The 25,615-nt window shown below is 41.5% G+C and overlaps 1 protein-coding gene across 6 annotated transcripts in view; it reads right to left on the bottom strand.

Moving 5' to 3' along the window:
• The window catches only part of ephb3b (eph receptor B3b), a 56,574-nt gene extending 39,232 nt beyond the window's left edge, over positions 1 to 17,342 (bottom strand). For all 6 annotated transcript variants that reach the window (XM_085433222.1, XM_085433220.1, XM_085433219.1 and 3 more), the window contains exon 1: positions 16,632 to 17,342. In XM_085433222.1, the coding sequence (XP_085289348.1) occupies positions 16,632 to 16,695 (64 nt within the window). In that variant the 5' untranslated portion in view covers positions 16,696 to 17,342. The remainder of the gene's footprint in view (positions 1 to 16,631) is intronic.
• Positions 17,343 to 25,615: the final 8,273 nt, after the last annotated feature.

Raw genomic sequence — 25,615 nt, forward strand, 5'->3', positions numbered from 1 at the left:
TAGCAGGGATTTCCAGCTAGTCTACCCAAAGGCTGTCTTTCGGCTCATCGAGCACCCGCTGATGATTTATGAAGATGTTGCTAGATAATTATCAAGTCAGTTATCACCGCCAGTCATGTTAATTTGCCAGGTATGCCCTCATTTACCTGTGAATAAAAATGAAAATGGAAAAGATGAATAATGGCGAATGGGGAATTTTAAGAGATGAGTAATTATACCCTTTCATCCCTCACCACAACTTTTTTTTTGAAGGATGACGGAACCAGGTGACATGAAGACACTGGCTTGTGGGAGACTCTGTCATCAGTATGCGTACGTTTTGTTAAAGTTTACCAGGTAGCCCAGTCATTAGCCATTCAGGTCGAAGATACCAGAAACAAAAGAGAGGTTAGGGCAGTTAATGCCAGGAATGCAACCTGCCGGGTAAGGTCTCTGGAGACCAGTGACTGGCACAATCTCACACACACACCCTTTCTGTAACAACCACACAAATTCATAAACACAAAGATTGCACAAAAGTATGCGCTTTCTCTTCTCTCTTTTTCTTTGTACCCTCAAACACTAGCTCGGGAGTGGTTCCTTACGACAAAAAAAAACAAAAAATCAGGAAGCTCTAATGTATCACGCAGCACTGGAAATAAAAACAGAAACAATGACCCACATGCACTCACGCAAAGGATATACAACACTGGGCAAGGTAAACTGGGTAGGTCAGCTGCATTGTTTTGTCCCTTTTCTCCCCCTCACAAATCCTTTCTCTTCTTCCAGCTTTGTCTTTTTTTCCCATCACCATTCCCTCGTCTTTACACGTATCGCTGCCACTCTCTTTCTTTCTCATTCTTCCCTCCTGCTCCACCTGGTCTTGCAAAAATACACACAAGTGGCCAAAAACACCTCGAAATCTCTTATGTTACAGTCAGTAGATATTACAATCAAATAAAATGCTGGTAGCACAGAAGGCAGCGACTTCTTTGTAATTTGACCATTTTTTCAAGATAAGGCGGGCAGTCATTTTACGCACTTCTGCGAGACAGGCTTGGTTTGATAGATATCACAAACTAGCCAGTGTGAGAGCAATTCATGCTTCACCTTTGCAAAGCCGGGACGACGGCATTGCTCTCCTGCGTGAGACAACTGCATTCTGGACAATCTTTATCATATCACAACTGTTACTGATCTCTGATGGCAAACAACAGCAGACTTTTTGCTGAAAAGGCTTTACACATTTATTTCAGAATCCAGACTTTATGTCACTTTGGGAAGCTTGTGATAGTGGATATACATGTGTTTGTTTGTTTCTTGGCACCTATAACTTAGCATAAAAGGTAAAGGAGAGGGCGATTGTTATTATTTAAGGACATTCTTACAAATAGCTATCTGTGAGATTAGTCACATTCATATGTTTTGGGGTGGAAAGCTCTCTCTCTGTCTCTGTCTCCGTCTCACTCCCTCCCACCTTGCTGCCACTGAGATTCTTTCTGGCCCCTTATTCTTAATCGCCACTAAGTTAATTAATCTCACACTTGGCCACTGTAATAACTTGACTTGTTAGACCTCTTCCGCGCAAATGGACTTTGCCTCTTTAGCAGCTAAAAGCACCAGTAATGAGCCATCTGAAAAAAAACGGCCGTGTTAGTGTTAATATCCGCTCAACCTTTCATAATGTTACAATTACATATTAGCCAAGCGTCCTCCTGTAAATATAGCAACAGAAAAAAAAGTTATATAACTGTAACTAACTAACTATATATCAAAGTCTGATGCCATGGAAATTTGCAGAAGGCTCAGAGTAGGAGAGCTGGTTTGACTCATACATGAAATATAATGACTTTTAATAATTTTATTTCATGTATGAGTCAAAGTATAATCAATAATCAAAGTATACGAAAATCTGTGACTTTAACCTTAAAACTAGTACAGACAAAGAACCTTAACATTTATATTGCAAGTAGTGTAAAATGTTGTTCTACTTCCACCACGATGTATTTGATTCAGATTCATATGTTTACTACTAGCAGCATTGTTTTATGACAAATCATAAAAGCGTATGTCCGATTATCTATAATACTAATAATCAAAAAGGATAGCTTAAGTTGAGTTAATAGGGTAGGAAAAGTTAAAGCCAGACTAAAACTTTTAGTATTTGCACTCCTTGTCCTCAGCCCCGCTCAGCATTATCTGGTCAATCTCATGGTCTGGGATTGTCGAGGTCCCAAACCTTATTACATATTAATGTATTTAACCTATTGAGGAACCACTCAATAGACAGTCAAAGCACAGAATCCTGGCGCTGGGCAATTAAAAGAAATTGAGGGATGGACAGACAGACTGCCATCCAAGGCTGTTGGGGTCCATATGGCGGGGGGCTTTCAGAGGCGCTCTTCAATTACATAAAGACCTGTGTGTATTGGCATGACACACAGAGGAGCCCAGACAGCAACACCAGAGAAAGAAGGAATAAATCATATTGCACTTAGTAACACACACACACACACACACACACACACACACATTTATATGCATATACACTAGCGCAGAAAGAGACAGAATGGCAAATACAGAAGTCCCAAATTGCAGACACACAGAGCAGGTCAACAAAGGCACAACAAGAGTTTGGATTCACTGTAACATGACAACAGAACCACTTGCATCAACACTCAAGCACCGTGACACACTACAAGCAAGCCCGACTGATCCCAAGCTTGCTTACGGCTCGTCTCCTCTTTCTTCTGAAAGCAGCTCCAATGCAAAAGAAAAAGACTGACTGTACATCAGGACAAGGAAGGTAAGGACACTAGCTAAAATAGGTATGTTCAAGGCAAGCTGAGCTTAAATGGTCTGGCTGAAGATGTGTAGATGACAAATGAGATATGTCAGGGGATGGAGAGCTTAGGGTTAAATACCTTTTCTAGCTTTTTTTCACCCCAATTTAAGATATTTTTCATTTTGTCATCTGCCTACCTTGCCCCCACCCCCTCTTCTCTTGGGATGTGTAGGAGGGACATGCACTACCCTAGCTAATGTATTATTCACCCTTCATTGATGTGTAACTAAGCCTGGCAGTTTGGAGGGAGCACGGTGTCACCAATTACCCCACACTACCACCACCTACACATACACACAGAAGCTCTAGTCACAAGGCCACCAGGAACCCATTTATTAATGTGCTGACACACAGCACACAGAGCTAGCACACACTGTTTTTCCTGTATCGAAAACATGGGTTTCAGTGTAACGTGCGTGTGCGTCACTGTGGTTTACTCATATTTTGGGAATGTGTCGCTGTTATGCGGCCTAAAATCAAAGTCGTTATAACTGACGTTGTTAACATTGAGGTGAGGACGTCTTTTGAGGTTAGGGTAAAGTTAGGGTAGCGGTATGGGTTCTTGTTAAGGTTATTGTTAATTACCACATAATAAGGAGAGCAACAGATTAAATGAAATTATTACTTTTCCCTGTGCTTCTTTAAACACACAAATTTGTGAATGTAATTGCTTTCAAATGCACACGAACAACAGAAAGCTTGTTTCTCACCTGGGCTGTCCAAGTCAAGCAACAGTTAACTTTTTTCATAACTAACCCAAAAGTTTCCCTCACATTCCCACCTGCATTATTGTTATACTTATAACACAGCCTGTGGCAAAGTTAGCTAGTTAAAAAAATAACAATCCCCTTATGCCTAAGCTCACCCATTAGCGCATGTGTTCGGCTGGGTTCAGTTCTGTTGTGGCCTTTGGCGATAAAATCTGAAGGGAATAAACAAGAACGAGGTAAAAGTTTGTTTTTCTCCACAACTGGAGACATGGGAAATGAGATGCACCAAAAATATCAGCTCGTTTCCATCCAGCTTGTGTGTGTTCCCTCTACCTTCAGCACAAATACACTTGGTGGTCCAAGTGAGCTAGGTGGGGTTGGTAGTGCTCCGACCGCAGGGTGTGGGTCAGTCCTGACCTGATTAGTCATCATGCCTGACCCTGAACCAGCCAAAGAGGGAAGAATGCAAATGAATCTCCAGGACTGCTCGCCAGTAAATTTGACTTGGGACCAGTGTTTATGTGATGCAAACCACACCACACAAGGCCACAGTGGATGAGCCTGCTGACCCTGAACAGTGACTGTGCCATTAAAACCAAAGGGAAAAATGCTCGGGTGTTCGCCGAGTTAAAAGTAAGTAGTTAAAGTAATTGCACGATGGTGTTTAGAGAAGTGATGTCATGCCGTTGGCTTACTTTGATCAATAAAGCGATATAAAGTCAGCAGCGTGCTGTTTGCAACAACCCAAGACAATAATAATTAATAATGACAATTAATCATGCCAGAGTTAAGCCCCTCTTTCCCTGAGCGTACTGGGAAAGTGTTACTATTTCACCAGCATGAAGCTTCTTGTTTTCTTTCGTCGGGTTCTCTTCTTGTCAAGGCTCAACACATCCAGAGTACTCTATTCTTGGGTTAATGAACAGGTGAGGAATTACTTAGACAGATGGAGAAGGAAATTGATTTTTTTAAGTGTCGCCTCATTATCCCATGTGGGGCACTTTATTCAGCACCACAGAAACACAACACCAGAAAACATGGGTTGTGTAACGTCAAGGTCGTATGGTTTGGTGTGTGCATAAACAAAATGGGGGTCAGCGGTTTGAAATTGTCTGGAAGCCTGGCCATTAGTGAGAGACTAATTAGGGGAGACCAAGTGGTTTCCAGTACCGGTCGAAGCCAAGATTCATAAATAAGTAAGTGCAGGGGCAGCTTGGGCGCTTAATTAACAAAGCGTGAAAAAAGGGCGTGAATCCCAAGAGGCACAAACCCAATCTGGTTGCAAGGACGGGCTATCGGCAGCAATCCTGTCTATCTTGGTGGCATTGATTGATAGCAAGCCAAATTGAATCCCCAATCATCACCACCCTTTTAGTTCCTGCACCCTGGGGGATTTACAGAGGCCAAATTTGGCACACAGGGTCATGCTTTTGAGTCCCCTTTTCTGACATCGGTGCCATAAACAGCGCAACCCCCCACCCGACAACCTTTCTCCTGTGTTCACTTGACCATACCCATCTGGCCAGAGGTTATCTGACCCCTGTGTGTGTGTTCTTGCTTACACTTTCATGTCTTTGCCAATTGTTTTCACACTCTTAAGCTGTTTGCCTTGGTATTTAAACCCCAGACACCTCCTGCAACTCACACTTAGAAACCCTCTGCCACCTAAAGCAACATATTAAGTTACAGCCAAGTGAGATGCTATTGTCTTTCTTTTTTCCTTTTTTTTGCAGTCGTTCTTTCTGTCCTAATCTTTTATATTGTTAAAGCTGACAGGCGAAGAACGTGTTTTGTGGAAGAAGGAAAAAAAGCAGTGTGTCACGAAAAGCGACAAGCTGTCATGTAAGCGTTAGGCTTTGAACCTTTTTTTTGTTTCTATTTTCTGTATATGGAACACCATTTGGTTTTTGTGACATACAGGACTGTTTCAGTCGGTGGAACGAGCAGAGGTGGTGTACATTCACCACACCTTTCCACTGTATCTTTCTCTCCCTACAGACAATGGGGGAAGTCATCTTGACAATCAAGACCTTATCACACAGTAGGCAACAACAATGGGTCTCCAAGTAGTAAATAGCAACTGTCTCCCAGCTGCTTACTGTCGCTGTTGGGATTTTGATATCACAAGGCCGTGAGATAACAGGCGGAGGAAAATAATACTGTAATTAGGGCCTACTGCAAGTGTGATAAGCTGCAGTCACAGAAGAGGTAACTGAAAAGGGGCAGAGGGAAGAACCACAGAAAAAAAAGCATGAAATAAAGAAAAAAGGGCTAAATAACAGTGTAACTCAGAGATCATGCCTTTAAGCTGAAAGGCCTTAAAACTTATGGTTTTATTCTCTAAATTGCTTAGAAGAAAGAAGACAAGCTGTATGGTAGGATAACAATGAACATGGAACAATCTAGAATATAAGTAAGGCTAAATAAAGTGTACAGGCCATCAATGCCAGTTTCAACCAGATGTTTAGAAACCTTCTGATGGATTAACAACCCGTCTACGGAGTTGTCGCCTTTTGCCCAGTGACAGCTGGGATAGGCATAAGCTCAACTGTGACCCTGAACTGGATAAGGGGAAGAAAATAGATGGATGGATGGATGGATGGATGGATGGATGAATGGATGGATGGATGGGTGGATGGAGCTTCTTCCCTTACATATTATTGACCTAATTTTTTTCATGTGTTTTTGACCCCCATTCTGATAATTTCAGTGAATGCATTTCGAAATTGTCGTACAATGCTTCGGTTGATTACTACTGGTCGTTTGCAACATTCATTAAAAAAATCACGAGCACGCCTGTTAAAGGCTGGTTCCTTCAAGTGGGACTATGTGCACGTGTTCAAGGTGCAGAGTTATTGAAAGGCACTAATGGGAAGCAGTGGATCTTCCCTGGTGTAATCTTCTACCTGAGAGGAAATACCATCGTGTAGTGAAAGCTTTGATGATAGGTTAGTGGCAGAATTCCAAATGATGGGATGATCTTTGTTGTGCTCAAATGGATCTCTCAGATACTACTCCTCCTCTGAAGCTCAGCTCGTCACACTCCTTCCTCCCGGTCTTCTGCTACCTACCTGTCCACTACCATCCTCGGCCATCCTCCCCCTCCCCAAACTCAGTTGAGGCGACCTTGGCTCCCAACAACCTCTGGTCTGCATAGTTGCTTCGCTCAACACCTTTTGAAATGAACTGGCAGCCCAATAAACAGAACTAAGTGGGTTTTGAAAATGAAAACCCTCTGAACCCTCTCTTCTGGCCTGCCTCTCCTTTCTCTGCATGGCCCTGTACACACACACACACAAACTGCTTAAACTTTGAGGGGCTTGGAAAAAAAATTATAACCTTTCTGACTTTGACTCAGTGGGGGAGTGGAGCGTGGCGAGAGTTGGACTCATCAAACACATTGCTCCCCTAGCCAAGTTAGAGGCTCAAACTCCAGAGGAGTGTGGGCTAGTTTATGCATCATTGCTACCTTCTATCTGCTATTCCATTTCAGCATCAACAGAATCCACTGTGCTAAACTGTGATTCCCGCTAACGGTAAGATGAACGCTGAATATCGTGTATAATTTTTAGCTTAATTCTTTTTAATCCCTTCTCTTTAATTTAGTTCACATACATAAAGTACATACACAGCTGAACGCTCTCAAACTACATTTCTAGGAAACGAAAGAGAAAAAGAAATGAGGAGTCTTTCAACTGTCTGGATGTTTCAAGCAGACCCTTTTTTTTACTCCCCTCAATCTCTGAGGTCCCCCGCTGCTCTGTTAGGACAGGAAGAAAGAGGCTGATCGATTGGGTCTGACAGAAATGAAATGAATGGAGCCACTCGATTGATTCATTAGCACAGGAGTGAATGAATGTAGATGTGGGCTCTGACCCTAAGAAGCAGGCGTAAGGATCAAGATTTTGTGGGGTTTATGTGCACATGTGTGTCCAGCCGCGTGATTAAGAAACTGTCACCGCTCGTGTTTTCAATGTGTGTGTGTGTGTGTGTGAGAGAGAGAGAGAGAGAGAGAGAAAGGTCACAAGGGATTTCCATAAGGTGTAAGAGGGGAAGGGGAAGCTGTTTATGGCCTGACTTGGCACAGAGGGAGGGGGTCAGCCTATATTGTGTGGTGCTTTCATCTGGCTCATTGCAATTAGTGTTTCACAGCACTTGTCAAATCCCTTTTAAAGTCACAGTCGGCAAGCACCATGACAAACAGGCACGGTGGTACAAAGACACAGAAAAGTGTTTAAAATTGTCCCAAATTAGCAAACTTAGAAATAAACTTTCTTCTAACAGTGAAACACCAGCTTTGTGAGATGAGTGAAGCTGATATCAAAGCCACAGGGTGGCCTCTGTTTCCTTCTTATGCCACATCCACAGCAACAAGCATCGTTTATAGCTCTATGTCATCTACACTTCTACCAAGTGCAGAGGTGTTAGGACAATCTCAGTAACAACATGGCAGCAGCGACACCTCCACATTTGCAAGATTGCCCTGAAATGTTTATTTTTATAACAGTCACTGAGGCTTGTTTGTTCGTTTGATTCTTTTATTTATTTATTTATTTTACATTTGCTTCAGCATCCTCTATATGTTGTACTCATTGTATGGCATATTTCAACTTTCATCTCCATTTGATTTTGCAGTGATATCAGTTTGCAGGACTTACTCACAGATAATACGTGGATGCAATGAAATCAGTTCCTGTGTGCAATACAAGATTAAACCAATTAAGCTCGTCTTACTGTGAGAAAAAAAGAAACCGGAATAAACAAGTTTCTTTAACAGTGAAACACCAACTTTGTGAGATGACTGAAGCTGATATCAAAACCACAGGGTGGCCTCTGGTTCAGCAACAAACATCACTTTATAGCCATATGTGATCTACACTTCTACCAAATGGGCAGGTGTTAGGGCAATCTGAGTAACAACACGCCAAAAGTGACGCCTCTACATTTGTAAGATTGCCCTCATGAAACGTTTACTTTTATAACAGTCGTTGTGGCTTTTTTTTTTTACCTTTTCTTCAGCGTCCTCTAAATATTGCACTCACTTGGAACATAAAAGTCACGGTGTCACTGAAACTCTGTTTCACTGTGAGCCGAGGTTAAGTAAATGCTCCCCACAGCCGGCAGTGTCTGAAGGGAAGCTGCAGTGTGGAACTGTGGAGATTATGTAAAAATATGGACATCGGGTCACATGTTATTGCTGCTTCTGTCACCCAAATGTGTTGGTTTCACCCACCCTGTGCGAGCCGTGCTGGAGAGCGTGTTTAAGATGTTCAGAGTGAATTGGATGAGCTGTTGATAAGAGAGCAGGGGTCTAGTTAAACCCGCCGCCATTCTCCAGAAGACGAGAGAAAAAAAGGGGAGAAATATTTAATAGAGGTGGGGAGTCTTCCTGGGTCTTCTGAAGTGTAGATGAAGTGTGGGCGGTTAGTGTTTTTGACACCCAGGATGAGAAGTGGGGCACAATAAGTTGTAATAGAGTTCTACTGCAACACTGTACTCAGTGTGAGCAGGAGCACTTACCAAGTAAAATATACACTCCTGTTCTCACACATGCATTATGGTTAATTACAGTGGACATTTGAGCCCATCACATCAGTTCTGACTACAGCTGTTCCTTTGAAGCAGTGCCTATCATCACACATAGGCTTGCTCAGGATGGCTATTTGAAAATTAGCAAAAGCTGTTTCCCTGCTCTTGAAAAGGAATAAGGGCCTGGAGCTAGGCTGTCTGCCACAAAATGTCTTACCATTAACCACCCAGCTATGGTTAAACTCAACAAAGAAATCTCCCTCCCCGCTTCCTGCATCTCTGTTTCCTTCTTACATTTAACAAGGCCAGCAAAGGCTGAAACCAGGTAATGTGGCCTTTATTCCCCCTGAAGGCACGCTGTTTTACAGCTGTGTCCACTCTCCCGACAGATGTAACTAGCCATTTTCAAAGACAAATATCAAAGATCTCTTTTCTGCTCCATTGGCAAAAATTTGTTACAAGAGCCTGTAGCTCGTAAAGAAATGGTAGGAGGATGCCCTGAGGTGGATCAAACTGCTGCGAGGAGAAGTCCGCTCCTTTAAACTCCACCTTTCAAACCTCCCGCTGACCCGGTCTTTTTCGACTCTCTGGGAGGCAAGAGGCACGTTAGCTTTTCATGTTTACTATTTGTCGTCTCTCATAAGCAGACTGAGTCTTAAATGCAAACACCACTAATCTACAGATTAGCCATATGGGACAAAATGGAGTCATGCACACATCAGTCACCCACTGTGCCCTAAATCTGCTCTGCTTGTGAGTTTTTACATGTGAGCCTTAGAAAAGTTGCCAAAGTTTCTTTACAAATATGCACATCCTCTTTTATGATATACTTTGTTTTCCCCACTGGAATAGGACAAGCTCTGGGCTTTGATTGTTCAGCTACTGAACAAGACTAGCCTTAGGCAGAGAGCCCCACATCAAAATCATACAAAAAGACCCCCTCATGACCTCTCGATAGGGATCACACAATGTGGGCTGAGCGTGGGTGGAAAGCACAGCAGATACTAACTCACCTATAATATGAACATTCTGACACATGGTCATTTGAGTAGCAGACAGAGCCTATAAAATGTCATCTCAGAAAGCCATTATTATTATTAAGTTAACGTTTTTCTAACAGTATTCAAGTCATTATCATAAGTCAGTTAAACACAGCGGGGGGAATATCCCACTCATGTGCTTCCTCATCTGATTTATAGGGTTTTCTCTGTACTGCTGCAGAGTCAAAGCACCTTGAGAAAACTGTTGTTGTGATTTGGCGCTTTAGTTTTATATATTTAAAACTGAACCAATGAATCAACCATCAGCTTACACATTAAAGGGTTAATATGCAGGGAGTTTGCAGGACAAAAGTCATCAGGTTATATAAAAGTTTGAAATAATATAAATATAGTAGAGATCTTATTTTTAATGTTTGACAGTTGTTTTTAAAAACTAGGTTCTCATTCAAAAAAATATCAGCATTGCTGGACGTTGAGCTTGAGTGCCTCCATCTCTCAATGCAGTCAAAACATTTCTTAAAAAACAAAAAAGTTAGTTGAGACTGCACACATGGACAAACTGTACCTCCAGCAGTGCACACACAGACCCTCCCCAACCCCTGTAATCTCCCAAATACACTCCTCTCGCTTAGATCAACAGCCCATCTTGCCCCTCGCCCATAAGTGAAAAATCTCTCCTTGCTCTCCTTTTCATTCCCTGTGTCTGTGTGTGTCTCTTTTCCTTTCTCTCGTGTTCTGCTTGGCTAAATATAGACAGCAGCAGTGTGTCTGTGTGGTGGGCTGGCCCAGACACATTCACCCTCCCCTGCTTGCTCTCCACACTGAGTGTCAAAGACCTGCCATCCCACAAGGCCACTCTGTTGGAGACCAGGAAAGACTGCGCGCACAGTGCCATATGCAAGGAAATCCATACACAAAAACTGTGCGCACACATTTTGTTTGGCATAAAAAAAAGATCTGGAACAACCTCTTGTAAAACTACCATCAATTCTGAATACTTACAAGTGCTTGTTTACATTAACGTAACAACAAGTCCTCACGGCAGTAATGTGAGATGGATAAACCCAGTTAAACATCATACACGCCGTTTATTCGTGTGATTATATTCGTCATGGTTTCTGTGCGGTAAAATATTTTACGTGCTTTACTTCACTTAATAGTGCATGTGTCTATATAACATTCTTGTAATCACAAGAATGTTATATAAACTCGACTAATGGCACTGTCATTCATTAACAGTGCCGTGTACATGTCCGATATAAATATTTGGTGAATCTGAGGTGGATATAAACATAGTCGCTGATATGATAAACACTGCTTAGTGGGATTATTGTAACTATATTTTAAGGCAAAGTAGTCACAACCTAGAGAAACTATTATATTTCTGTAATTGTTTTACTTATATGTCTGAAATGGTAAAGTTTTGTTGAAGCTGAAGCTAAGCTGCTGCCTGCCTCCATGTTCTAAAGCCCTAAGCAAACAAAGGAAAATTTACTTGGTCACACTCTGATGTGTCACATTGAGGTTCATATTCATTAATTGTTCTTCACTGTAGTTCCTCAGAAAAAAATATCCTGTTTTGACTATATCCCTATTTGCATCCTTGCTGCCTTATTTTGACTAGTAATCCTCGTTCATTCACTTCCTGGTGTATGAAGGCTCATGCAGGCCTGACATGGCTGCCGCTTGTCTGCATGTGAAATTCCAGCTCGGTGAATCTTTCCATGCCGCCGTCAGAGCCATGAACCGTCCTTCGGTGTGCATGAGTGCTCCTGCAGGCCCGCTGCATCTGTAAAGTCTGTCAGCTCTGTTGCCCTCTGGGTTGCTGATCCAAATCCAACCCCACACCCTAAAAACCACCAGACTGCTCCCCTGTACCATCATATCCCAACTCCCTACATGTCGTCATCCACGCGCCATTTCTTCCCAAGCGCCTGAACCTATGTCAGAATGCATCTGTTCAACGCGGCTCCAGCCTAGCATACGACCTGCAGACGGTCTGGGATCCCTGTTGGCTGATTGACTGGCACAACTGCCTCTTATGACTTTATCATTTCTTTTGTTTGTTGTTCAAAACATTGAAAAAATGTAAATAGGATGAGATCATCATGCCGTGCAGCATGCAATTCTGAAGAGAACATTACCAATGAGAGAGAGAGCCCCAAAATAATAAATAGATAGATAGATAGATAGATAGATAGATAGATAGATAGATAGATAGATAGATAGATAGATAGATAGATAGATAGATAGATAGATAGATTACAATAACAATAATAATAAATTATATATTTAATGTATACTTATATATAATAAATTATAATTATTATTATTAGTACTAACAGTAGTAGCAATAGCACTGCTACTATTTGAATTGCATTTTGGAGTATATTTCACAACATACAGTCTTCCTTCATCGGGCCAATTGATTCAGGACATATCGACAATTATCCTTATGCGTTGTTTATTACCTTTAGCCAGTGTTCCGAATCAAATCTGAATCTGTGGTTTTGAAAGGCTGAGCAAGGGCGAATGGCTAGATCAATAAGACCGCATTAATGGAGACTTTACGCATTCCCTGTGTTGAGGGTGTCCATCTGTGCGTCTGTGTTTTATTCATCTTATATATCTTTCATAATCGCATTAAGATAGATAGATCGTGTCCCCTTGTAGAATGATTGATTAGCAGAACTGACGCTTTTATTTTGCAAATTCACTTTCACGCCTCTTTAGCGCCACATCCACTTAGCCCTTCAATGGTCTCTGTGATAGGCACCATAGGGTCACTAATATATCCTTTTGTTACTTCAATAGTGACCTTAAACAGATTTGTTCAGTAAATTTGCTTTTGAATGTTATGTAGACGAGCTCCGGAGGAAAGGTTTGACTTAGCTGCTTCACTGGGAGTCCCGCTCAGGCCACACAGACTGACCCTGCGCCCTTAAATAAAGCCCGGTGTATGTAGGCCTTGGGACAGCTGGTCCCGGCCAGAATGGCCCAATTACTCTCTTTATTACGAAGGTTAGTTGCGTTTCAGCAAGATGTGGTCACCTGAAATCTGTACACGGGTAAAGTGAGAAATATCAATCAAGCAGTCACATGACCAAAGGAGGAGAAAGAAATCAAGTTCGATAAGACTCGAGCGTTTACAGTGTGGACAGAGTTTACGCATATTTTTTATGCATGCGTTGTTAATATATTAATCACCACCTGGAAATGATAATTAAATATATATACATAAAAAATGTTTATGAGGACTAGGGGGACTCCCCTGCTGGAAAAAAAGAGCGAGAATAAATCACGGGAGAGAGTTTGATGAGAAATGTGCCAACTGCAAACAGGCACAGGAAAGCTCCCGTAGAGGTGTGATCTCACCCACATAAAAACATAAACATGTGCGCTACAAAGCCCTTGCTTGTGCGTAATCAGTCGTCGAAACACACAGCCATAAATAGAAAAAAAAAAGACTGGGGAACTCTCTGTCGCTGTTTATGTGGCTTCAGCTAACAATACAAAACGGTTTAAATTGAGTAAAAATTTAGTTCCAGTGGGTCCAGTGTTTGAGTTTAGAGAAAAATATAATAAGAAAGAATAAGAAAAAATCTGGCCTGCTCTTAAGACACTTGTACAGTATTAGCGGGGTGTTTTGCCTGTCCCGAATATCACCGGGAAGCCCGTTCATACTTTTTTGTGCCTTCGTTCTCCCAAAACATCTGCGCACTAAATAGCACAATTATCGACGCAATTTGTCTCCTCGGCACACTGCTAAGCACCCCAAAGTTCAAGGCCACGGTAGCATCCGCCGAGGACGACCCAAAACGCCAGGGCATCAATCAACCCCGACATAAACACAGGTTAATGGTTTCATCTCTTATTTAACTGAGATACAATTAAGACACTTAACCCATCTGAGTAGTCCAACCCATAACAAAGATTACATAAAATTCAATAGCATAAACAACTCTTATGTTAAGGTTTCGTGTACAGCCACATTAAGAAAATTACCAAAAGTATCAAATCCAGCAAGAAAACAACCGTCATGCTTTTACGTGCCTGATGTGCGCCACATCAAACACCCAATCAGTTAAATGAGGTATGCTGAATGAGGAGTCAAATTAATGTTTTGCGCTGATGTTGCCACGGAGAACTCAGAAACCCTGGGTTTAACTGTCCCATGATTACACGATTACAAATAAACTGAATTTATACTGTTGAAGACCTTGGGAGTGACTTTTATCCTACATGGCTTTTTAAAATATCAAATGTAAAACCAAAGGGTCAAAAAGAAAACATGAAATAATTAACAGCCTTTTCCGCGGGCAGTGTGACCCCGGGACCGGAGAGGCGCACAGTGAGCCTGGGCAAACGTCCCCCCACCGGGCCGCTTGTTGCTCCCTAACTCGCCATAAACCCATATATCCCAGAAAGAAGTCCTAGCAGCAGCCATAAATCATCCGGCTGTATTACAAGCTTAGGTAAACCCACAGCCAGGTCAGTAGAGCAGAGTTTATGGCATCACTTAGGTAGGGAATAGATTGTTCTAACAAAATACATCAACTTCAAGCAGTGCGAAGGAAAACTTTCTGCTTTTGTTAAGGCCAAGCCCTCTCTCACTCTGTCTCCCTTTCCCGGCTCACTCCCGGTGTCTACCTCTTTACCCCACAACTTTTGCACGACAGGAATCCACCCATCCATTCAAAGCCATATGTTTTAAGTCAGTGGTTCCTCACTGGGGTCCGGTGAGGTACAGGGGCCACTAAGTGGCATTCAAGGTTCCTTAGAAGAAGAAAAAAAAGATATTTGGGACTTTTTTAAAGATTTGGAAATAGATATTAGAATTTGATTATTCTAATAAAAGATTTTCATTGAAAATATTTCTTTTTTTAAAAAAATCACAGCCTACTTTGGTCTTCTTTTGTGTAGAATTAATTAAATAAATGAATAAAACCAAACAAAATACATCTTAACCGGTAACCATAGTGTTACTAAAGTCACTCTTATTAACTGAGTTTTGACTCTAGGTCCTGACCGAGCAAATATTACTACGTGGAAATCAGAATAATTGGTTGTGAAGAGTTTAAGAAAGTGTGGGATATAAGAATTTCTTAAATTGCGGACAACATGGATTGAGAGCCATCTCAGAGGCTGTAAAACAATCTTCATTTAGAGTAATTTGTGTTTGTATTAGCTTAGCAGACAAAGCGACTTTCCACTGCAGTTAAATAAAAAAAAAAAAAAAAATTAAACTCTTTTTTCCGTGCAGCCTGCTGTCAGTTTTTTTTTTAAATCAAAGGCCCTGTGTATCTACAGCAGGCTAGTTTATTCATAGTGTAAATCTGGTGCGCCACTTGTATTTCAAACAATCGGTGACAAATCGGCAGAAAGTAAAATGTACCTTGGGGAAAAAATATCCATCAGCAACAACCTTTTCTCAGTTTCTGAGAGTGAAAAAACAAAAACTTCAGACGTTATGTGGACAGGTGGAGAAATAAGCTGAGATCGAGACGCGTTTGCTGAGCCAGTGGCCCACTGTCCTACTTTCCTACTGGCATCACAAGCCAACCGGGAGCCTCGCCTGGGCTACGACATTCATACTCTCAAGCTTTAGGCCTCTTTCAACCTTATTTCGACTAGTCCATTTTTTTAAATTCCCAAACATCGCAGAGTGAAACAAAGTACGGGGAAGACGTAATAGAAGAGCGGGGCAGTCGTTTACATCGCTGGGAAAAACGACAGATGGAATTTCTCATTGATTTTACGCACTGCAAACATCCACACAGAGCTAAGACAGATGAGCTGTCAGAGGAAACTGATAAAAATATATAACTGAGGATTACCAAATTCATATCACGTTAATAAAAAACAATAAATAAAATAAAAACATCTGATAAAACTAAAATAATAATTACTGTACAGATGAGAGAAGAGACAACTCATCAGTTATAAAAATGACTTTACCAAATCACACGTCGCGTTTCAGATATTTCAGATTAATAAAAAAAATATTCAAAATGTGGGTTATGATTCAATCCCCTCGCCTTCTTTTGAAGGGCACATAAATATACGCATAGTCTAGATGTCAGAAGGCCACACACCGAAGCAATCCCTTAAAATGCACGCAGTTGACCTGGGGAAAGTGCTGTGTGTGTGTGCGTGGGGGGAAAGCCGCGACTCCCCAGTGAGATACAGTGTGGAGCTAATGTCCTTAAATGACAAAGAAAGCACTGGCAGCCCTCACAATCTTGTGCTCCAAAAAAGAATACACAACGATCATTGAAATGGATGAGCTTTCGTGGACGCACAACAATTGAATCCTGTAAAGTCAGTAATTTCATTAGAGATGCTTAAAAAAGAAAGAACGAAATCAGCCACGGCTGGTCACTTCCAAAATGAAATTAATTCGGGGGGTAGAAATGGAATCATCATTTTTTGGGTACGGCTACATGAGCTTTAGGGTGCAGTGCCCAGCCTTTAAGAGGCACGGGTGCGGACTCGCTTGGTGTGGAGAAATATTAGGCTTCAGGAAAGCTGCAACATGAAACCTCTAGAACAGTTAAAATTTCTTACCTTCCACGGCAGACACCACAGGCAGCAAGAGGCTGCATAAAAGCAGAAAGTAATCCATTGTCATAAAGCGGTCAGGTCGGACATGTAAATAGACCCACGGCAGAGAGAGTGAGGAAGGAATACAATCCTGGGTGATCCGACGCTCCACGCACCCAGTCCCGTCCCGGTCCCCGCTGTGTCAAACCTCCAGGACCAGAGTTACCTCCATTCACCAAAACACATAGAGGTGAGAGTTCAAATCAAATATCGCCTTTGATATAAAATATTTCAACCCTTCTCCCCTTTTCAGTGATTTCCAAAGTGCCTTATTAAACCAGGGAAAAGACAACAGGCGCAAGTCTCACGGTCCCTTCCCCTCGCATTGAGCGAATGCACTGAAAACAGGTAGTCCAGCCCGTGGTCACCATCCGGAGAATATTTCCAGCAGCGTTTGGATGATACTCGGTAACAAAAAAGAAAGAAAAAAATGGAAATGCCAACCTTCTCCGAGAGATCCAAGCACTTTCTCTATAGTCAGAGCAGAGGCAGAGATAGCGGCTGTGCTGTCAGGATCATGCTGTATAGTCCCATACGTGCACGCTCACGTGCGTCAAGTGGTATTCCTATAAGGAGAGAGCCGCGGTTTATAGATATTTATTCCCTGAGCGAATTTATCGGCTTTGGCTGCCGCGTAAACCGTCTTGTTTCGCTCGGCTTGTGCACTGGAATGAAGCACAAGGCGGTGGATGAATAAGGAGAGGAGAGAGAGGGAGAGAGCGAGCGAGCGAGCGAGAGAGAGACCTGGGGGGGGGACCAAGAGGAGGGGTTACGGCTGAAGCAGCTGCACTGAAAAACTGTACCATGACAATCATTTACTTTCCACATTTATTCTAAAATAAAAATCTGTGTCTGCTCCAAATAAGAATGCATCGCTACATTTTTCTGCACTTATCTCCGGAGCAGCCTTTGTTTGTGCCACATCCACAATAAAGCAAACACAGGAGACGGTTTCTCTGCTTCTCTGCCAGATGTTTAACTGTGTAGTGACTACCTATAAGAAGCTTCAACAGTCCTATACAATGGCAGCTTTGTTAACTTGATGGGTTTTTTTTAATTCTAGTTTACTTTTTTCTGCAGCGGGTCACTGACTTGGCTTAGAGCGCATGTAAAAGCATGGACACACAGCGCCCCCTTGCGGGTCGCTTCCGTTTCGATGAATAGGGTCTGATTAAAACTTCTTTCTCCTCAATTATTTGACTCCAGAGCACTTAAGCATTCCGGGGAATTTCCGTCGGACTTTAACTGTTTTTTTCTCAGATATATTAAAAAGGACCTCGCCTGTTTTCAAATTCGGTGCCTTGGACATTACATCTTGGCTTTTATTTGAAAGAGTACACACATAAATAAAAAGCGATTTAGTGATTATATTCAAGTCGGAAAGGTGATAAAAGTTTTTCTCCAATTTTCGATTTAGGAAACGTCGGACTTTTCTTTGAGATTTAAAATAATAACAAAAATGGAAAAACTTATAAAGAAACGAAGCCCTTAACTTGAGCTGAACATTGAACAGCCCCCGTATGTAAATCGCTTCTCTGTGTTTATAATTCAATGAGACATTTAAGTCAATTGGTCGGGCAGAATGTTGCCAGCAGCGGTTTTTGTTTCCTTCGGGACCACGGAGCTACTATTTACTTTTCCTCTCCCCTGGATAAGTTAAGCAGAGGGCATCTGTCACGAGCGGGCTTTTCCAGCCTTTCTCCTCAACCTCCCTGAATCTACAGCCGTTCTGTCATGCTGCTACCATGTTGTTTTATTTTCAAACACCAGTAAACAGAGGGGTTTGAAATAAGTTTACGTTCCACTCGGAAGTGAGATCGCTTTTTATCTCACAGGGAAATGATTTCCTTTATGCCCCATTTGTCAGTTTTAGGGGTCATTACAGCACTTTGAATTAACGGAAATAGCCATTTGGTCATTTGCACAAAAACTGTGATTTATTGATTAATTATAGGAAACTGGTACTTACTTTAGAGGTGAGTAAAACTGTGTCTTGTTTGTTATTTTATGCTTAGTAATAATTATATGATGCCAGAGATGTTAGAGAATGTTCTCCACTGAACAGTTATGTAGTGGGCGATTAAATAGCGTAACTACAGTGTTGTTACCACGCTGTTTTCTCTCGTGTCTTTGGAGATAAGAGAGTGATCTTGCTTACACTGGTTTATTCTACTCGGAACTAATAGCGCTTTTGCTGCTACACAATGAAGCCAAAGTGAAGCTAAATGAGGGGTTTGTCATCATTAGTGTAGAGTTGTAAAGCGATTGTCTGCCATATCCTGAGAACTGCAGTCAGACAGATGAGACAATGTTTTCCTGCGTGTGTTAGGTCGCCAGCGTCGATGGGATTGTTGCTATTTATTTGTATATTTATTTATTTAAAGACTTAATTTTCCACATATTTTGGAATTTGTGGAATTTAAGTTTGCTGTTGTCATCAACAAGCAGTTGAATACATTAAAAGCTAATACATTTTATTTTAATTATTTGGTAATTAAGCATTTATCATTATGCAATATTCTGTGAAATTAGAAGTTAGACATTTTCTCAAAATTTAACTTTAGCTTGTAAACCTAAACAACAGCAGTTTACACCACTGTTAGCATAGCACTCTTTTACTTTTGTTGTTTAATGTAATTTTGTTTTTAATGTATAATTTATTCAATGAATTGTTCTAACATGTAAAACTGAATTAAAGTTTAACTTTTTTAATTTTGATTTTCAGTTTTTCAGGGTTTTTTTTCAGGAATTATGAGAAAAACGTTGTTTATATGAGAATACAAAAAGTTCACAAAGGGGTTGGATTTATGTATGAATACTCTCTTACATTTACTCCGTGTAAGACAGTAATAAAACTCTATATGAGACTTTTGCAATATTTCCTTCAGATAGTTATTAATAATTTTTTGTTTCTCCTCTTTTGGTAACACAGCAACTCAGCATATAGGGATCCACACATCCACACAACGCAAAATAAATGCTCTTCATGCTCTCTATATGAAAGTTAATTTTAAACCAGCATGTACTGTCAGACTTACTTTTGCAAGAAAATATTCCATATTTCTGTGCAGTAAAATTTCTTTGGCATTTAAAGTTCCCTATGTTATGGGTTAGGGCTCACTGACACAAAATTTGTCCATTTCCAATAAGAATTCCTGTATACCTCACAATGACATAGTCCATTTGAAAGGAAAATCATTTTACAAGTTTAGCAACGTGGGTAGAAGGATCTGCGGTGGCTTCAAAGAAGACTTTTCATTACCAAAAGCCACTGAAGCCCAGACTCTCCTGCCTGCTCGCTATTAATGGGCAACTTGAAGCACACAAGTTCATGACTACCACCTTTGTTACTTTTATGTGCTTCTAACTTCTCTTTGCAGGAAATGAGGATCAACTTTGTAAAGGAAAGAAAAACATAACTATAACTTCAAAATTATGAATGTTTAGCTGCATTTATTTTTAAAGAATTTTACAAGTACTACTTTTCACTGTTGATTTTCTCTCTTTCTGAAGATCACAGAGCACAAATCGTGGTCTACGATAAGCAAAAGAGTGCCAGGGCAAGTATTAGAGAACCCTCGTGTTTGGCAATGTAAAAAGATAAAGATAAATGTGTCAAACCATAAATATAGTCTTGATATAAACCAACAGACTTTGGAGGAGGGGGTGTTTTTTTCCACATTAATATATATATACACTTCACCCGTTGCCTACTGGTGGTGGTCAGAGGGCCCGGTGGCGCCAGTGTCCGGCAGCCTCGCCTCTGTCAGTGCGCCCCAGGGCAGCTGTGGCTACAATGTAGCTTGCCATCACCAGTGTGTGAATGGGCGGATGACTGAATGTAGTGTAAAGCGCTTTGGGGTCCATAGGGACTAAGTAAAGCGCTATATAAATACTGGCCATTTACCATATATTATTACCGGTATTATGATATGTATATATATATATGTATATATATACTGAGGACAGGATAATAGCAGGATACTTCGCAGTTTTTCAATGTTGCCTCTTTGAAATGAAATTGTTAAGATAAGATAAGATAAGATAAGATACCTTTATTAGTCCCACGAGTGGGAAATTTCATGTCCATTATCTTCCCAAATATAACCTCAAACAAATACATATACAGACATACTCTCCACAAACAAAGAAGGAAACAGTCCACTAAGTCCTGGGAGCGTCACAACAGCACCTGGCACACATTAGAAACTCAGTAAGTAAAGTGGCAGACATTTTACTGCCATATGGAAATTTCTCAAGCTTACACCTACTGAGCCCTCGCCAGACCCTCACTAACCTCATCCATCCTTCCTCCCACTCATCTTGTGCCAGGGTAACAGTGTCTCTACTTTCTGTTTTAAAGCAGCTCTGCACAGATGCACATAAGCATTGCAAAAAAGACCTTTTATTATACACAATGAACTTCCTTCACAAATCACACGCATGGGTGCAAGCACAAACACGCACGGTCACCCCTCTAGCATGTATAAAACTAATGCAGACACACACTACACACACACACACACACTGTAGCTCTTATGTCTGGGTCTGGTCTAATAGCAGCACTAATGCGATGTGAGTGTGAGAGGATCGCTTTACTCCGGCAATATTAGGGGAATGGTGAGCTGTTGGTTATGTTAGAGTGTCTTTTGATGTATGTGTGTGTGAACAGCCAAAGTGTACTGGTAGTACTGGTGGAGGAGGAGGACTTGGTAGTGTTGGTGGCTCTGGAGAATCTCACAAAAGCTCAAAGCTGGAATCCAGGAAGAGAGGAGTTGTGTGTGTGTGTGTGTGTGTGTGTGTGTGTAGGAGACTGTAGGGCTGTTCACAAGAGTTTTGAGGGTGGGGGTCTAATCCTCCAGGCCTTCACCACTGACCCAGCACTTAACACAGGATCACAAACATAGTCCCAACTGAACTCCCCGAAGACCACCATCATCCACACTCTTCTGCACACACCAGGACAAACACACATTCGATACCAGTTCCAGATCCTTGTGTCTGTAAATTGGCACCTTTTTGCTACCTTCTCTCCTCTTTCCTTACCATGACTGAGAGCCCAATCTCAGCCACAATCAGCTACTGTCTGTCTCTGGTGATCTATCGCCTTTCGGCACTTTCTTTACCTAACTGAGAAAAGATATGCTTCACTGTCTCAGCTGACTGCAGATTTATGACTCAAACTGCCGTCATCCTGATTTTGCTGTTTGTACGCTGACAGAGACACTGACAGGAAGGCATTTAGATAGAGGGAGAGTCTCTTTAGATGGGCACAGTCAAATACACGTATGGGGATCATGACGCCATGCAGGCGCACGCATACACGGCTGACAAACTGCCTGAGCATGCTAATTATACGCTGTGCAGAGAAAAAGCAAAAGAAATAACCCTTCAGCACTATGGCAGCAATGCACAGAGAACACAAACTTGTTTGACATGGTTCGAAAAATTGATAATAAAATTTAACTGTTAATCAAGACACTGCCCTAAAAACACCTATCCCAATCTCAGCTGTAAAAGCAGCTAATAAAGCGTAGTTGTGTTTACAATCACAAAAACTGTGTGTGAGTTTGTATATATGAAGCCTGTGACATGACTACCTTAATCGTCTGCTGTAGCTTAAAAAACTTTATTATTGCTTAACATTACTTCATGTGGGTCAGGGATCTGTTTTTGGCTTTTTTAAAAATGGAAATTGTGTTTATATAGCACATTTTATTACATGCAAACTTCATGTTCACCCAGAGAAAACCTATGTGTACATATGGAGAGTAAGCCAACTGCACTTAGAAAGACCCCGATGACCAGCAGATTCAAATCCCCAAACTATAGAATAAATGTAGAAAACTGGGTAACCAAGACAACACACAGCAATAAACATAATAGTGGTGAATTCGAGAAGTGTGCCTTTGATTAGCTGAACACATTACTCTAAAACTATTCTTTCTTTTTAATTCATACTCCCACACGTGTGTTTTCTCTGTGTTACAGTATTTTCTCTAGCCAGAGTATCCAGAGCAGGTGGAGGAGGTCAAGGCAGGTACACTGGCCAGGAGAAACAGCTTCAAAGCTTTTCCATTAAGACAGTGGAACAATTCCAACACATGTCTTCTGGATGTTGCTACTATCACTGACAATGTAAATGCTTATTCTTCTCAAAGTGCGTTCGGGTTGCCCTCTCTGCTTCCGAGGCATGTCTGTCTGTGTATTACAGATTAATATGCTGTCTTCTTACATCCTTGGCTGAGCTTGAACTGTCTTGAGTGGAACTTGTGCCAACACAATCATTTTAGATGAATAAATATTCTGGACCTTTCCAACGTAGCTGTGGATTACGCTCACGTTGGGCTGAAAATGAACACCCGATTCACTTTAATACCTAAATGTTCTGAGGAAATACAGCCGTGACAAATTCCCAAGGACAAAGTCCAGACAGTGAGCGAGTAAAGGAAGCTCGTGAGGGATCAGTTTGACATCGACTGATATCAAAGGTCCAGGATGAATAATCACCAGAGCCGGTCCAATAACAGAATGATTGATTGGCCCATAGCCCCGTACTGTCTGAGATAACAATGTTCAAAGTGTCCAAACACAATGTCAACACAGCGTCTCCCCCAGCGGTCTCCATTTTTCCTCCATACCCACAGTCCTCGCTTTGACCCTTGACACTTTAGCATGTCCAGCTGCAAAACGCAATCATCCATCGTGCCCATGACCTGAAAGGTTGGCAACAGTGGCACATGCTGTGTGATGTTCTCTTACTGTATGTCATCGGAGGCCACAATCAAAATTCCTCTGAAATAAAGCCTGAAAATGAAGTCATTAAACGGGCCTGGAGGAAATTTCCGCTATTTGAAAGCGCATCAAAGCCCGTGATAGCATAGGAACTGCTGCAGCCCTCTCTTTTAGCGAATACTTTAGCTTGTTGACTGAAGCAGAGGTCAGTAGCTTTTGGTGTCAACTTTTTATGAGCAGCAAATCACAATAAATCGTCCCTGTCTAGTTACCGTCAGTCATATGAAAAAGGTTTTTTTTTTCCCCTCTGTGTCCAGCTTTGTGTCTGCTCTCCCAGAGGTAGTTAGTCATGACAAAACTTCTAACCACAAAAGCACATGGTTTCAGTTTAGCTCTCGCTACCATTCAATGTGGCTCCCATCCGGTTGCACTCGCTCTCTCTGCATGATCACACCACTTGTATATGACATACCATAACCCAAAGGATGCATAATGGGAAGCAGAGAGCCTTAACCGCCACTGCTAAATGTGGGCACCCGATAGGAAATGTCAGCCGTATCCCTGAGTAAATTGCGAAGACTTTGCTCGTATGTGTAAGAGAGCTCTGGTGAATCATCTGAAAGCAGGGTAAAGATGTCTAAATGAGAGCGAATTGCTTTGTAAGGGTGGTAGTGCGAGCCTAAAGGGAGTCAGATGGTCAACTGGCTTGGTCTGCTGGCTCTTAGGCATGTAGTAAAAGAGCACCTGGCGAGATGGTGGAATACTGTAGCGTCTGTGTGAATGTTTGTAAGTCAAGCCCTCATTACGTCAGTTTGGGAGGGTGTGTGGTGGTCTGTGCATTCATGCTCAGACCTTAATACCTTTGCATATACACTGACATGGCATTAAGTGTCTAATGTTTATAGTGTATGTGTGTATTTGCTTCTTCCTCCTCACTAGATGATACACCTTGGCCACTACCGAGCACGCACAGAAAGCACAGCGGTAACTCTTTCATGACCGCCATAAACACTGGGAACAAGGAAAAATTGCAGGTTAATAGCCTTAATTATTATCGTCACATGGAAGCAAACAGCTGTATATGGAAATGGCTTCATTTAGTGGGAGGAAATACTCAGTCCCAGTGCATTTGGGAGCTGTGAAATTTATTCAGTGCCTTCACAACACGGAAAATTTGTATTTAGCATATTGAACTGTAGTCTTTTCATTAAAAAGAAGTAGTTATGCAAAGCCAGAGTAAAATTTAAAAGGAAAAAAAAGCTGAGGGGGAGGCAGAATTGTTTAGAAATGTAAAAAAATTCCCAAAAGGGTTCTAAAGTCATTCATAGCTTGGCTGGTCCCAAAAAAGGCATCATTTTCAGCACGTAGTGGATGTGAATATCAGGTTGTCTCTGTTAAACAATACACATATTATCCACAACAGCTCTCTGTATTTTAAAGATAAAAACCCCCACTGATTCAGAGCTCAGAGATGCACAGGTAACTCGAGTTTTTTTTCTCTCTCTCTGCAAAGACAATAAAGTTACATGTTCTTCGAACTAAGCTACAGCTTTTGCGTAAATACCGCCTCAAAGAGGATGTTATGACACGGAAAAACCCAACCAGTTGTTTTGCAGTTGTCCCGGCCTCCATCGGCTCCATCGTTGGCCTCAGGGTAAAGGCTTGTCCGTGCACTTACACTTGATTACATCATGCTAGTGTTAATATTTGGGAAAACTAGCATTACTCAGCTGGAGTTCATAACATCTCACCTATGAGTCACAACACGTTTTGCTGTTATAGAAACAGATGGATCGGTTTCACTCTATAGTATTTTGTCTGGTATCACTATAATAACCCCTAATTTTAGAGTGACTGGTGATGACTCTGACTGAATGTTCTTATATTTTAAAAGGTATACACCACAAACTCCCAAGAATCTAAAGTCAGCTCTAAAGCTCTATGCTCTTAGTTGCTTTGCTTCTGCAAGATAAATGGGACACAAATCCAAAGCTAAAAGCTGAATGCAAACTGCTGTGAATATGATGCTTGGAATAATGCTGTAGCGTCTTACTCTCACGTTCTGTATTCATGCTGTGGCAACCAATGGGGCAGACCGAGGAGTAAAGCAAGATGCCTGGCAGAGAAAGTAATTTGGTAATGCGGATATGTAATTCAAGAACATGCACCCATGTACAAGCAAGCCTGTGCAGTATGCACATGGCACATGGCAA

Source organism: Copadichromis virginalis, linkage group LG15, assembly GCF_057382275.1.
Source record: "Copadichromis virginalis isolate Kocher_CV1m ecotype Utaka linkage group LG15, C_Virginalis_male_GT1.1, whole genome shotgun sequence".
In the NCBI taxonomy this organism is placed as follows: Eukaryota; Metazoa; Chordata; class Actinopteri; order Cichliformes; family Cichlidae; genus Copadichromis; species Copadichromis virginalis.